The sequence below is a fragment of the Mesocricetus auratus genome, unplaced genomic scaffold (assembly GCF_017639785.1).
Source record: "Mesocricetus auratus isolate SY011 unplaced genomic scaffold, BCM_Maur_2.0 Super-Scaffold_100008, whole genome shotgun sequence".
NCBI lineage: Eukaryota > Metazoa > Chordata > Mammalia > Rodentia > Cricetidae > Mesocricetus > Mesocricetus auratus.
Window position 1 is genome coordinate 30,894,463 of NW_024429192.1, and position 15,959 is coordinate 30,910,421.

At 39.5% G+C, this 15,959-nt stretch overlaps 1 protein-coding gene across 1 annotated transcript in view; it reads right to left on the minus strand.

Moving 5' to 3' along the window:
• The window catches only part of Pros1 (protein S), a 63,919-nt gene that overhangs the window by 21,670 nt on the left and 26,290 nt on the right, over positions 1-15,959 (minus strand). Inside the window, exons 4-7 of the mRNA XM_040750607.1 lie at positions 8,224-8,310; positions 7,301-7,423; positions 7,066-7,197; positions 4,384-4,509 (exon numbers count right to left, since the gene is read on the minus strand). Of these exons, the coding sequence (XP_040606541.1) occupies positions 4,384-4,509; positions 7,066-7,197; positions 7,301-7,423; positions 8,224-8,310 (468 nt within the window). The remainder of the gene's footprint in view (positions 1-4,383; positions 4,510-7,065; positions 7,198-7,300; positions 7,424-8,223; positions 8,311-15,959) is intronic.

The following is a 15,959-nucleotide window of genomic DNA, read 5'->3' on the forward strand; positions in this document are numbered from 1 at the left end:
GTAATCAACTTCCAATTCTTTGTTTTAAAAATAAGGAAAAAAGGGAGAAGAGAAGAAATTAGAAGGGGAAGGAGGACAAAGGTGAAAACAGGGAAGAAAATGTAGCGAGGGGGCCGGGAAGCTGACTTTAGCTAACTGAAAGTTAATGCAATGAATAAACTGACAATAGCAAAAACATCTGACTTGTTATAATAATTCAATAAGTAAAACATTCTCTTTTTATTCGAAAGAAATGGTTTATTCTGAAACCAAATAGGGGTAATACTCTCTCAGGAGAGTATTCCAGGTTCCAGCATGGAAGCAGTTTTATAAAATTTGTATAGTAAAAGAACCAAGAAATTCATGAATCAAGGCACTTATTAGATACCCAGGTGAAAACATTCAGTGGATAAAGCGAAGTAGAGAAATCCCAGCTATGGGCACCAAATGTTATCTGATAAGTCTTATAAGATTCATTCATTTACGTAGGTAAGTGCTGTATTTGTATGCATGCCTGTGTGACAGAAGAGGGAGGGCATCAGATCCCATTATAGATGGTAGTTGCTGGGAATTGAGGATCCTTAGAAGAGCAGCCAGTGCTCATGATCGCTGGACCATCTCTCCAGCCCAAACTTTGTTTTGTTTTGGTTTGGAGACCTGAGTTTCTCTGTGTAGCCCTGGCTGTCCTAGAGCTTGCTCTGTAGTCCAGGCTAGCCTGAAACACAGAGATTTGCTTGCCTCTGTCTCCCGAGGACTGAAGTTAAAGGGGCACTCCAAAGCCTGCCTTTTGTTTGTTGAAAACTAAGGTTTTGTGAAGCTCATGAAGGTGGGCAAGGAGAGGCTACTTAGAGGACTAAGATAGCGCAAGAGTAACTTGTAATCAGGCTCTGAGCCTGCAACAACTAGACCCATTCATAATCATTACTATTTTAGCTAATCTATCAGCCTTTGTAGTCAGAGTTTCTTTGTAGCAATTCAGATCCACACAAATATCTACCATACGTATCTAGACTGGATTGTCTACCCATTCGTTTGCTATCTGCTCCTGCTCATGACCTTTGCCATTGTCCTCCAACTTTCAGATTCAGTGTCCTTCTATGTAACTGACCAATGCATGGCTTCACATACTTATTTCCTCCTCCCGGTGATTACTCTTCCTTTGTCAGCCTTTCCCATGTACACATCCCTTCATCACCGATGCGTTTTGAACAAGACACCTACCTCTACTTCTCTCAAAGAAGTACTCCATCTCCCAACACATCAATGTCTTTCAGTTTACATTTTAGAGTCACTGTATTTTGCTCTCTCACCAACTCATATTAAATATCATAAGACTTGTTAATATCTGTGTCAATTTTATCTTGTGTCTCCAGCTTAAATTTATAAGTGAAGAAAGTTTATCTATTTGACTCATTATTTTGTTTCCATTTTAGTAAGTAGTGTTGAATAATGAATATTTGTCATGATCAAGATGGGTGATATTAAGAAATTGTGGCCATAAATTTAATGACATATATTAATGTTTTTCAAACCTTATTATGCCATTACCTGCCATAATTTGAAGTCTTTTAACTGATCTGTCCCCAACTCTCTACTTTGTAATAACATGCCTAGCCTAAAGATTGTTCCAGGACTAGAGAAAGTCCTTGACATTTCATTGGATATATCCTATTATAAATTTATGAAGTTCTTATTAATACTATCATGTAATATATGCTCTTTTAAACACTTTAAAATACATTTCCAGAGTTAATGATACTCTAAATGCATTAAAATTGTATGATATGAGATTAAAATAAGATATATATATGGACTCACATAAAACATTTAAAAATCTGTCCTTTATGACACGAAACTACAATCTAGGTGATGAAAATGGCTAATAATAATGATGAGAGCAGATAACAGAGGCTGTTCCTGCCGTTTAGGAATGAGGACTTTCATTCTTATCCTTGTCCAGAGGCTAGAAATGTCCATGGTTTTGCCATGCTGGAGGCCACGGATGTCCATAGTGTTTGGGAGCTTTCGTTTCCATCTGATTTTTTGCTCTCTTGCTTCTCCTTTTACACAGCTTCCTAGAAGCTGTATCTGAAGATGTGACCGAAACAGTATCCCAGACACCTGGGGCTTTAGTAAAAGCACAGGGCTAGATGGATAGCCCACCTTCCTCTCCTCAACAGTTTCTGGGCTACACTACAGCCTACACTAGGCCCCCAAAAGAGCAGCTCCGTAGTACCCCATTTCTGGGGCAGCTGCTGCTCCAAAGAAGCTCTGCTGGTTTGCATTCTCTTAAATTCCTGTCTATGAACCTTTTTTAAAAACTTAACTTCTCTGTGGCCAGTGAGAGTCGTCCTTTGAATTACCAAGACAAGGACCTGACTTGTGGAAGGTCTGGGACTATAATAACACCCTAACTTCTGTGTTAAGACCACTTGAACTGAGAAAGCCTCTGTCATAATCAAGGACCCTGCTGATCTTTGTTTTAGTGTATCTGAGAGTTGCTACGTTTCCCAATGATTGCAATGAGTGGGTAGTGGAAAGTAGAAATGGATGGGTGTGGAGATAGGGTCAGGTAAAACATCAACATTTCAACAGCACACTAAAAATAGAAAAGAATCTATTATATAATGACTATCTGCTCATATAAATTCAAAGACAGAAAGGTTTATTATAGTAACAGGGGTTGCCTGTGATAAGGTCACCATTAAGAGAGAACTTGCTGTTGTCTGCATAACAGTTTCTATTTGGTTGATGAAAAGGTTTTGAAAACAGACAGCTGTGATGTGGAAGCTGCAGAGCTGAGTCCCTGAGCTTCTGCTTGAAGAGCTTTATAAGCATACAGTTATGTTCTATTATCATTGTTGTGATTAGTTTTAGACACGATGCTAATTCAATTCGAAATATTAAAACATTTAAAGGAAGGTGAGATGATTTGAAACCTCAGACAAAAGCAAACATAATGCGCTGAAGCTAGCCGAGGCATCCATGCTGACACCATGGCAACCTCAGGCAGGAAGAGCAGCAGCATCCACCAGGGGTCTTGTCATCACAGATCAGTAACCCTCAGCTTTCTGGAGCTCCATTGTGATGTCCATCATGGTAATAGATATCTCACTTCACATTTTCTCCTTGTTATTTACTTTATTTTATCTTATATGTGTGTGTGCCTGAATGCATATATGTGCCATGTGTGTGCAGGTGTTGGAGGAGGCCAGAGGAAAATGTCAGATCCCTAGAACTGGACTGACAGGTAGCTGTGAGTCACACGACATGACTGGGAACTGAATCTGGATCCTCTGCTAGAGCTGCAAAATGTTCCTGAGCCATCTTCAGTCCCAATTTCCTATTTTAAAGTCACCAACACCTATTCCTGATAGTGAACTTGATGTCTATAACCATCCTGGAGCTTTCATCCAGTGACTGATGGAAGCAGAGGCAAACACCCACAGTTAAACACTGAGCAGAACCCAAGGAACCCAGCGACAGAGAGAGAGAAGCGAAGAGCAAATTGGCAAAGAACGGGGTGGCAAAACCAGCAGAGACAGCTGATCCGAACAGGGGAGAGCTCTTGGACCCCAGACCGTCAGCTAGGAGGCCAGCATGGGATAGATCCAGACCCTCTGAATGTGAGAGTCAATGTGGAGGCCTGGGCTACCTATGGGGTCCTGAGCAGTGGATCAGTGTTAATCCCTCGAATACTAACAGACATCGTGTGTCCATAACACAAAGAGGGTTGCTCTCTCCGCCTGGACTCTTAGGGAAGTGCCTGGACCCTACCCTGAATGAAATGATAGACCCTAGATATCCCCTATGCGGAAGGAATTAGCAATAGGGTGGGAGGATGGGGGGGGATGGTGGGGGGAGGTGCGGGAGGAGGGGAGGGAGAGGGAACTGGGATTGACATGTAAAACAAGCTATTTAAAATTAAAAAAAAGAAATAGAAGAAAAAAGCAAAAAAAAATCCAACAAATGCAAGAAAAAAAAAATAAAGTCAACAACGTATGCACAGAAAATGGCTGAAAATGTTTGGAATAAAACCTAAGGTTGATAAGAAGGCTCATGGTTTCAGTCCCACAATTAAAGTGTCATTTTTCTTTGCCTATATGAATTTTTCCTTTCAAATTAAAATTTCAATGTTATTGAAAGACTATTAAAATATCTTCATTTTGCTTTTATGACAAAGGAAGTCTCTAGTTTTTATGAAGGTTAATGGGTTAAATGGAATGAATAATATTAAACCCAAAGACCATGGGTCTTCCTTGATACTTCTATTCTGTAAGGAAGCCAACAATCACCAAATCAACCAAGTTACATCAGAGATTAGCAAGAGAAACACTCTTCCAAATATTATCCTGGGTTCAAACCCACCCTCTTTACTACGCACTGATAGCATCGCCATTCTACCTTTGCAAGACTTTGACGAGGGGTCATATCTGTAGCCTTCAGGACATTCACACTCAAAGTCTCCTGGAGTGTTCTTGCACACAGCTGTGCCACAAACACTGGGCTTCAGAGAGCACTCATCCACATCTACAAATAAAATCAATGTTAAGATTTTTCCCAATATCAAGTAAACACTTATTTGTTCCCTGAATCTAACATATGTATGCATGTATACATATATATATGTATATATATATCTCACAATAGAGTAGCCTTGAAACAGTAAAACAATAAATCTATCACCACGCTTTAATTCAACCATATTCTTAATATTCTTTAAATGCACTTCTAAATTTATATTTCTGAAATTGGTTGTAAATGTAGATTCACTTAACTTCTGCTACAATTATTTAACAAGTGAAAACTCGTTTGTTTTGTATTTTTATTTGGAAGTTGACAGATATCTAACTTTTCCCCAACTGTCCTACACTAATCAACAATGATTTACATTTAAAGTGGAGCTAATTAAGTCTAAAAGTATTTCTAAAACTGCACTTACTCTAATATCTTTTAGTGTTAGGTTAATACTCTCAAATTTCAGAATCATTAGCTGTATTACATGGTGTACTAGGAAACAAAAGATGGATTGCAAGGAGGTGGTAGGTGGCACTTTCGAGCAAACAAAAACATCTTCATAGATGCAATTATTGCTCAGCTTTGTTCATGGAGGTCAATGAGGAAAGACAAAGTTGAGTGGGAAATGCATTTCCAACTTTGAAAATTGGCAGTTTATCTGGGGAGATGAATAGATGAAAATTTAGGCATTGTTCTGTTTCAAATAACGTGCTCCCAAATAATGGAATTAATCACTTTGGTAAGGGAGTGTCAAGGCCAGTATTCTAAGTATGAATATTACCAATAAGGGAAAACCTAAAATCTATAATATTCCTTACAACTTAATACAAATCCTCAGCTGATTGAAAATAGTTAAGTGTCAAAATGCTTTTATAATAAAAAGTTCATGCCTTTAAAAGAAAATAAAAACACATTACTTAAATTACTTGGCTTTATACATATTTGTAGGGAAATATATAGATCATATGAATTTAGATACAGAACATTGACATGATGACTCTGTATCTACCTCTAACGCTGACAAGGCCTTAGATTTTCATATTTAGTCAGTAACTGCCAACCTTATTCCATGTATATCCTCACCATGGTCAAGGTCGACTGCAATAGTTTTCTACATATTTTTCTGTAAGTTCTGTGCTTGCTGTGTACCACAGATGAATTACTATGCAAAGAAAGAATAAAAGACTCATGTTCTGGTCTTCAGAACATTCTGTGGGTTGTTTGGTGGCAGTGAGAAAAGCATCCAGGCCTTCCATATGCTAAGCAAGCACTCTACCACTGAACTATATATTCCCAGCCAAAAAAAGTTAGTTTTTATAATTGTACATGCATGTATTAATTCATTGTGAATATGAAAAAATTCATAAAATTGGGAAAAGAATAGATAATTCAAGTATTTAAGTGTTTAAGTAGGAATTGGTATTATCTCTTTATATAATGTATGTGGTACACTGAATTATAGTTGCATCCTATAATTGCTGTTGTAATGATGCCCCTATTCCAATAGTCAAACTAAAACATTCAAAAAGACAAATAAAGATATACAGTCATAAATTGGATAATGGCTTGGAAGAGACTGTTAGTAAATGCATTTCATTTCAGTTTATTCCACAGGACTTTAAATTATACTGTAGTGAACTACAGAATACTGAATGCTACCAAAAAGACAGAAAATGCCTTGAATGTGAATTTTGACTGGAGATTTTCTAAGACAGAAGTAGAGGCTTACACGAGGAAACTTCACATTTAACCTACTGAATTTTTAAACTCTTAGAAAGAAGAACAAAATACTTTTTAAGAGATTCTGCACTGTAGCAAGATTTCACTGCAAGCTCAGAATTCTGTGTTTAGCTATCCATTCACCTAGCAGGAATATGTATAGATTTCATAGAGCAATTCAGCATGTGCAAGGAGAAAAAAGGAAAATGTTGGGATACAAAGGAAATACATTGACAACATACAAAAAGCTAACCACACAGATTATTTAAATCCTAAGGAAAAAATACTTAAGAGCTGTGGTACAATAGTCAGTGTGTAAAGAAAATGAAAAATTGGGATTCCTCATCTTTCTCAGAACCATCATTAGGTATGGGGTGCAAAATAAAGGCTTTATTTTAAAAATCAGAAAGGTATTTCTGACAAGCAAAGAGAAATATAATAGTGGGGTTATTAAGATTTATAGATTTCTTTGTGTATCTGCTATTTACCTTATGGAAAAAATAGGATAGTAGCTGATCCTGAAAATGGGACAAACAACAGTTTTGAAATGTGTATATCACTGCATCCTCTCTTTTGAGTAAAGTGCTTTAATTACCCTTATTTATCAATAAGCAAATTCTTGAAATATGCACTTGTCTGTGTGCACACACAAGAAGATTGTTATTGGTAATATAAACTAAAATGGAGTTCAAAAGCATCACAAGGCTCCAAGACATAGCAGCACATTTAAAGTAAGTACTTTCTGATCACAGCGTCTTCCAGAAGTTTCCCAAGGAAATTCCTCTACCTGACCGTTGACCTCACACAATTAATAGATAATACATTTGTATCTCATTTCTGTGCTTTTACCTTTGCAGTCTTTTTTATTTGAAAGCATAGCAAAGCCACTTCTGCAGGAGCAGTGGTAACTTCCAGGGGTGTTGTTGCAAATCTGGCTGCAGCCCCCATTTACATTTAAGGGGTCTTTACATTCATTTACATCTGTGATGGGAAAATAAAGTGTTTTTAAAGAAATACCACCTTCAGATAATTTGTCATGTGGCCAACCCAGAAAAGTCGGTGGGCAAGGAATTTTCATACATACCAAACTGGCACTTGTCTCCTTGCCATCCTGGCTTGCAGATGCACGTGAAAGCAGCTTGGCCATCTTTGCAGTTCAGATACCCATCTTCATTGCATGGCATAGGATCACATTGGTCTGGGATGGCTAAAGGAAACAGACTTCCATTTAACTCTCACCTTAGGCAAGAAAAGGAATCGCAGAAAAGGAAAAATACAACTGCATGCCTATTACCAATAAGGCTAAGATGCATTTTATCAAACAGTAGTCCTGGAGATGTAACTCAGTTGGCATAGTGATTGTCTAGCATTTGTAAAGGCCTGGGTTTGATCCCCAACACTGCATACACCTGATGGCAATTCCAACATAGATTAAGATAGAAGTTTTAAAAGGGACCTTCTTGCCCTAAATAAGTAGAATTTTTGTTACAATCCATCAAATACTGGAAAATGTGGTGCCTAATTGAGAAGAAATGAGCACAACAATCACACACTGGTCACTGTAGGTCCTGTATTGATTCAGAGAAAACAGACTGATACACATATTTTCATGTTTATATTGCTGATGCCCAAATGTTAAATGGAAGAGCATGGTTCTCCTCTGATAAAAAGTAAACTCTAACGTTTGGTCATATTGTGATTGCACAACTCCAACCAAAAGGAAGATGCTACATACAGCATTTCTGACAGCAGTAACTTGAAGCCTGCAATCACTAACCGCCCCTCAGCTGAAATGTTGGGGCGGGGGGATTCATTTCATGTAAAACCAATGCATTTACAACTAAAACATATGCTTGTATATGCAATTCAAAAAACACATCTCTGCTTGGCATAGCTTCCTTCTAGGGTTCACTTACTGAATTTTAAAAATTAGTTAATATTGACACAGTGCATTTCACTTCCCAAGACTTATATTTCGTTTTACTTCGTTTTTACACAATAGCTTACCATTGACACAGCTCCTGAGGTCAGGGTAACCATTAACAGACTGCCGCGCAGCACTGAACACACCAGCACGGAACATGCCCAGACAACCTGTGAGAAAGAAAAGACACAATTGTGTTGCAGCAGCCTTCATCTGAACTCACAGCAGCAATTACCCTAAAGTCTGGATATTTCTGTTCTGATGGCTTCGCTAGAGTTAGTACTCAATATGCTAGTCTAACAGTTTCCATCTCCCCTTTTTCCGTCAAAGTTCAAGAAAAGTCAGGAACGGTGAGGATGCTTAGGAATTCAGCAGAGTGCAGCAGCTCTAAGCCCATGCATTGTTAACAAGATGGCCAAGACAAGCCACACTGTCTTTTCATGGTTGATGGCTCAAAAGCATGCTTTTCTCTTCCCGTGAGAAATTTTGGTCACTACTGAATAGCACATGATGGAGGATGCCCTTTCTGCATATGTCTTTCTCTTATTGGTTGATGAATAAAACACCATTTGACTAATAGAGGCAGGAAGACAGGCGGGACTAGGAGACAAGGAAAATTCTGGGAAAGGTAAACAGAGAGGGACCGCAAAGAGATGCCATGTAGAGACCAGGAAGATAGGACATGCTAGGCATTCTCTAGTAAGATAAGGCCATGTAGAAATACATAGATTAGTAGCTATGGGTTAATAATTAAGACAGAGCTAGCCTATAAGAAGCCCTAGCCATCGTCCAATACTTTTATAATTAATATGTCTTTGTGTGCTTATTTGGGGCTGAATGGCAGCAGGATCAAGCTGGAAAGAAATACCAGCAACAAGCACGTTATATATAAATGGATTGACAGAAGTAAACAGAACACAAACCGTGTTATCAAAGCAACACTGGTGAGATGAGGAACATATTTACATATATTTTTAAAATTATTTAATGTGTGTGCGCAAACACATGCATGCACACTAGAACACATGGAAAACAGAGGATAACTTTTTGGGAGTCAGTTCTCCATTCCTTGCTTTTGAAGATCTGTTATTTCAGTTACTATCCTCACTCCTGAGCTTCTAGCCCATTCCCCTATGTCTGCCTGCCATATACCTGTTGAGTGCTGGACTTGCAGGCATAAGCCAGTACATCTGGCCTTTTAAATCTTTTACATGGACCCTGGACATTGCACTCAGGACATCTTCCATCTACTCAACTCATATGTGGACTTAAAACAAACAAACAAACAAACGAATGTCTGGTTGTCCTCCATTGAAGAACCACAGTTAGGTGACCAGGTGACAACAACAACAGGTATCCAAAATGTTCTATTTATGCTCTCCTCTTGAGGTAAGGGATTACTGCTGTTTAGCCTTAATCAAAAGAAGAGGGACTTTGGAGACTGACTTTTGAAGTTCAGTTTTTTCGTCTTCTTACATGATGGTATTTTTGCGTTGGTACATATTTTTAGGGCTACTCATGAAAACACTTTCATATAATTAGATAATTTAGTTCCAGAATGTTTCTCCAACATCTGAAACTTATTTCTTGTTAGTATTGATATGATCTGATATAGCTAAGAGATGCAAATTCATTCTTTCACTATGTAAACAACCCATCTCAAAATTTATCTCATTTGTATCTTGGTTTACTTCTGCTAAATTTTGTGATACAGGATACTGAACATCTACTACGCCAGCTCTGCTTTCAGGAGAAACTGAAAATAAAGACTACTTGTCATTTTCACCTCTTACTTTCATTTAAAAGATTCTATTTGACATGTTCACCTTTTGGTACTCTGAGATTCAATCTTTACATGGTATAGTTTGTCTTTAAAAGCCCATTGCAGCCAGCTCTATAAGCCACAGCCTTGTTAATACACAGTTGTTAATTTTTGAGAATTTCATACAATATATTTTATTATATTCACCTCGAATTCACCCCAACTCCTTCAAGATTCACCCCATATCTCTGTCTCACCAGCATCATGTCCTCATGTTTTATATTAATTGTAAATGAAAATATAATTACATCATTCCCCCCCTTTCACTTTCCTCCATCCAATCCTCCTACATACCCAATCCTTCACACTTGGTCCCTCCCAAAATTATGGCCTAAAAACATAAATACAACCTACTCAGTCTGTATAATGTTACTTATATGTATAGATTCCAGGGCTGACCACTTGGTACTGGATAACCAATTAGTCATTTCATCCCTGTAGAGGATTATTTCTTACTCGGAGCATTCCTGAGTTGCCTTCAGTTCTCTGTCTATAGGTCCCCATAAGACTGACTTCTTCTATCTTAACGTGTCTACTGATACTGTATTTTTTCAGGTCTTGTTCAGGCAGCCATATTGCTAGAGTATCATGTATAAAATTTCTCTAACTTCAATTAGTTCTGCCCATATATCCCTTGCTATCGGGTCAGACTCACCCTCTCCCAGAAGCCATCAACTTCCCACAGCTCCCAAGCTAGGCATAGAGGCTCACGAACCCTTCCTACTTCATGCTAAGAATGTTGACTGGCTTGGTCTGGTGCAGGCATCTTCAGCTGCTGTGAGAGCATCCATCCTGGCAAGTGTAGATGTCACTGCTTTATTCTAGTACTCCCCTTTGATGTGGGATGCCCTTCTGCATGATGCAAATATGTGTTGCCTTTATTGGTTGATGACTAAAGCTGCTTTGACCTACGGCAGAGCAGAATATAGCTAGGTGGGAAATCCAAGCAGAGATGCAGGGGAAAGAAGGCGGAGTCTAGAAAGATGCCAACAGCCACCATAGAAGCAAGATGTGAAATAACAAGCTACGGGCCTCGTGGTAAAATATAAACTAATGGTAATGGGTTAATTTAAATGTAAGAGCTGGCCAGTAATAAGCCCAAGCCATTGGGCAAACAATTATAATTAATATTAAGCCTCTGCGTAATTATTTTATAAGCAGTTTCAGAACTGGGAGGAACACGAGAAAAGCCTCCAGCTACACTCCTACCTTTGATTCTAACAATCCTCCCACTCCTGCTTTGGGCAGGGACGGTGAACCCCAGAGAAGGGATGTGATTTAAAAAAAAAAATTCCATTTGTGGCTTGGTACTCCACTGATTTTCTACACTTTGACCACTGTGTTTCTGCATCAACCACCATCCATTGCTTAAAGAAACAACTATGGTTGGGCATGAGAGCTACAGGAAACTATGGGGTGAGACATATAAATTTAGAGGGCAGTTTCATACTATGTCCATTTAGCAAAATAATAGTAAGGGCTGTGAGCCCCCCCCAACCATGGGGTCCTCACCAGATGTGCAGCACCAGGCACATGTTTCCTCCTGTGGGGCAAGAACTCTGAGACTTTGAGAAATATTTTCACAAGACACATAGGAAGACCAGAGCATGATTTAACAGTCTTCAACTTGGAAAACTCGAGCATCAATTGTTCATTTATCAAGTTCCTCAGGCACCACAGAGACTGCTGGCTTTTCATGCTTTTCCTATTTGCACTTCCACTGGCGGTTACGAAGTTTCTAGCTTCCATCCTGCAGTTTGTGGCCTGCTTGAGTTTACTTTCTACCCCTCAGACAGCTCTTCTTCTGAAAGAAGCTTTTGATTCTTAACATGTGTTGATTCAGTTTTGCCTACCTGTGCTTAGAATATTGAACTTCTATTTCCTATCTGAAAACTAACCCAGTTCCAAAATACATCCAGATTTCTGTAAGTGGTCTCCTCTGCAATTATTCAGTAGCAATTTCAATGGCTTAGCCTTTCCTTCATGAAGTTTTGACAGCTGCTGAGTGAATGAAATCTTTGACATCACCCGGAATGGCCAGTACTAGCTCTCTGCCTCACTCATGGTAACAGAAGTGAATCTTCAGCCCGGACTGGGTTATTTCTGATGTGGTGCAGGAACTTCTTTTATTGGAAGGTCAGTGAAATTTCTTAGTAGCAGTTTCATTTTCATGTATTGCAGGTTCTTCACTCCAAAGCAATAAGGAGGTCAGAATACGTGGTGTTTATTTTACTCCTGCTGTGCTGTCTTGATAGAATAAATTTACAGGCTGATTCCTAAGTTTGTCACCATTCAACTTCTATTTGTTGTGAGCTTTTCTTTTTCCTGAAGACACCATGTTTTTGTATTATGCAGAATGTCTTGCAATAAAGCAAAAACGTGTATTTTGCTTTGAATAAGAGTGTATAGATGAGCAAACTAGGGGCATGGGGGGGTTGGGAAGGGAGGTAGGAAGGGGAGGGGGGAGAAGGGGAGGTGGGAGGAGAACAAGAGAGATCAGGAGGACTGAGACAGGGGAGGAATAGTGGAGGGCAAGAAAGGAGATGCCATGATAGGCTTGGAGAGAGGTCTGGAACTGGGAAAATTTTTGGGGATCCACAGGGATGACCCCCAACTAAGAATCTAGGCAGTGGTGGAGAGGCTGCCTTTGATGTCTTTTCCCTATAATGAGATTGATGACTACCTTGGTTGTCATTCCTAAAGCCTTCATCAAGGAGCTGACTGAAGCAGAAGAAGGCACTCACAGCTAAACACTGAGTCATACTCCTGGAATCCAGTTGCATAGAGGAAGGAGGGATGAACAAAAAAGCCAAGACTGTGCTGGAGAAACCCGCAGAAACAGTTGACCTGACCTAGTGAGAGCAGGAGACCCTAGTCTTAAAGCTAGGGAACCAGCATTGGACCAAACCAAGTCCTCTGAATGTGGATGCCAGCTACGAGGCCTGTACAGTCTATGGGACCTCTAACAGTAGGGCCAGTGTTAATACATAGTGCACAAATGGAATTTGGGAGCCCATTTCCTATGGAGGGATACTACTGCAGCCCAGATACAAGATAGAGGGCCTAGGCCCTACCCCAAATGATGTGAAAGACTTCGATGGTCCCCTGTGGTGGGCCTCATTATCCTTGGGGAGTAGGGGGGGCATGGAAGGGCAATGGAATGAGGGTATTGATATGTAAAATAAGAATGTGTCTAAATTTTTTTTAAAAAGGAAAAAAAAGAGTGTATAGATGAAACTGTTTCAAGAACACAGAAAAGCCTTTGACAAAATCCAAGATAAAGGTCTTGGAGAGATCTGGGATAACAGGAATATACCTGAACATAATAAAAGCAATATACAGTAAACCAACAGCTAACATCAAACTAAATGGAGAGAAACTCAACGTAATTCCTCTAAGATCAGGAGCAAGACAAGGCTGTCCACTCTCTCCATACCTCTTCAATGTTATACTTGAAGTTCTAGCTAGAGCAATATGACAAAAAAAGGAGATGAAGGGGATACAAATTGGAAAGGAAGAGGTCACACTTTCACTATTTGCAGATGATATGATAGTTTACATAAGTGACCCAAAAACCTCCACCAGGGAACTCTTGCAGCAGATAAATACTTTCAGCAAAGTGGCAGGATGCAAGATCAACTCAAGAAAATCAGTAGCCCTACAATATACAGATGATAAAAGGACTGAGAAAGAAATCAGAGAAACATCGCCCTTTACAATAGTCACAAACAACATAAAATACCATGGTGTAATGCTAACCAAACAAATGAAAGACCTGTATAGCAAGAACTTTGAGTCTTTAAAGAAAGAAATTAAAGAAGACACTAGAAGGTAGAAAGATCTCCAATGCTCTTGCATAGGTAGTATCAACATAGTAAAAATGGCAATCTTACCGAAAGCAATATACAGATTTAATGCAGACCCCATTAAAATCCCAGTTCACAGACCTTGAAAGAACAATAATCAAGTTTGTATGGAAAAACAAAAGACCCAGGATAGCCAAAACAACCTTATTCAACAAAGCAACATCTGGAGGCATCACCATCCCTGACTTCAAGCTCTATTATAGACCTGTAGTCCTGAAAACAGCTTGGTATTGGCACAAAAATAGACAGGTAGATCAATAAAATTGAATTGAAAACCCTGATATTAATCCATACACGTATAAACATCTGATTTTCGGCAAAGAAGCTAAGAATATGCAATGGAAAAAAGAAAGCATCTTCAACAAATGGTGCTGGCATAAGTGGATGCTGGCATGTAGAAGAATGAGGATAGATCCATGTCTATCACCATGCACAAAACTTAAGTCCAAATAGATGAAAGACCTCAACATAAATCCAGCCACACCAAACCTTTTAGAAGAGAAAGTGGGAGGCACCCTTGAACAAATTGGTACAGGAGACCGTTTCCTGAACATAACTCCAGTAGCACAGACACTAAGATCAACAATTAATAAATGGGACCTCGTGAAACTGAGAAGCTTCTGTAATGCAAAGGACACAATCAGCAAGACAAATAAGCAACCCATAGATTGGGAAAAGATATTCACTAACCCCACATCTGACAGAGGGTTGATCTCCAAAATTTACAGAGAACTCAAGAAGCAAGTCTCCAAACACCAAAGGATCCAGTAAAAAATGGGGTACAGAACTAAATAGAGAATTCTCAATAAAGGAGACTAAAATGGCTGAGAGACACTTGTGAAAGTGCTCAACATCCCTAGCCATGCGGGAAATGCAATCAAAACAACTCTGAGATACCATCTCAGAATGGCTAACATCAAAAACTCCTATGACAGTTTATGCTGAAGAGGATGTGAAGAAAGGGGAACACTCTTACACTGCTGGTGGGAGTGCCTACTTGTACAGCCACTTTGGAAATCCACTTTGGAGATTCCTCAGGAAAATGGGAGTCTACCACATGACCCAGCAATTCCACTTTTAGGCATATAACTAAAAGATGCCCATTCATACAACAAGGACGTCTGTTCCACTATATTCATATCAACATTGTTTGTCATAACCAGAACCTGAAAGCAACCTAGATGCCCCTCAGCTGAAGAGTGGATAGAGAAAATGTGGTACATTTACACAATGGAATACTATTCAGCAGAAAAAAACAATGGAATCTTGAAATTTTCAGGTAAATGGATGGCACTAGAAGAAACCATCCTGAGTGAGGTAACCCAGTCACAAAAAGAGAAACATGGTATGTACTCATTCATTTATGGATTTTAGACATGAATCAGGGGAGTGCCATCATACAATCCCACTGCCAGAGAGTCTAGGAAACAGAACCTTCATCCAGCAACTATGAAAGCAGAGGCAGATACCCACAGACAAACACTGAACTGAACTAGAATCCAGTGTCAGAAAGAGAGAACTGATGGACAAAGGAGTTAAGAGTGGGCTGGTTTAACCCACAGAAACAGTTGACTTGAACAAGGGGGGAGCTCTTGGACTCCAGATTGATGGCTGTGTGGAAAGCATGGGACTGACCCAGACCCCCTGAATTTGGGTGTCAGTAAGGAGTCCTAGGTTATCTATGGGGCCTTGGGTAGTATTTATCCCTGGCATACAAATAGACTTTGAGTGCCCATGCCACAATATGGGAGGCTCTCTCAGCCAGGACTCTTGGGGGAGGGCCTAGGCCCTTCCCTGGATGAAATGACAGTTACTGGAGATCCACCAATGGAGGGCCTCATCCTCCTTGGGGATTGGACTGGGGATTGGGTTGGGGGACCAGGGGACCTGGTGGGGAGGGAGGGGGAGGAGAGAAGGGAGAGTGAGAGGGAGCTGGGATTGACATATGAAACAAGATTGTTTCTAACCTAATTAAAAAAAAAAAAAAGAAGCACACTCTGGTGCCTAGCAGTATCATTGTTATCACTGGCAGGTCTTCAAATTATCTAGATACTGAAACTTTGGATGAAAAGGAATTCTTCCCTGAGATGTTACGAGGTGTGCCTTAGATAACTTCTCTTTTTTATTCATT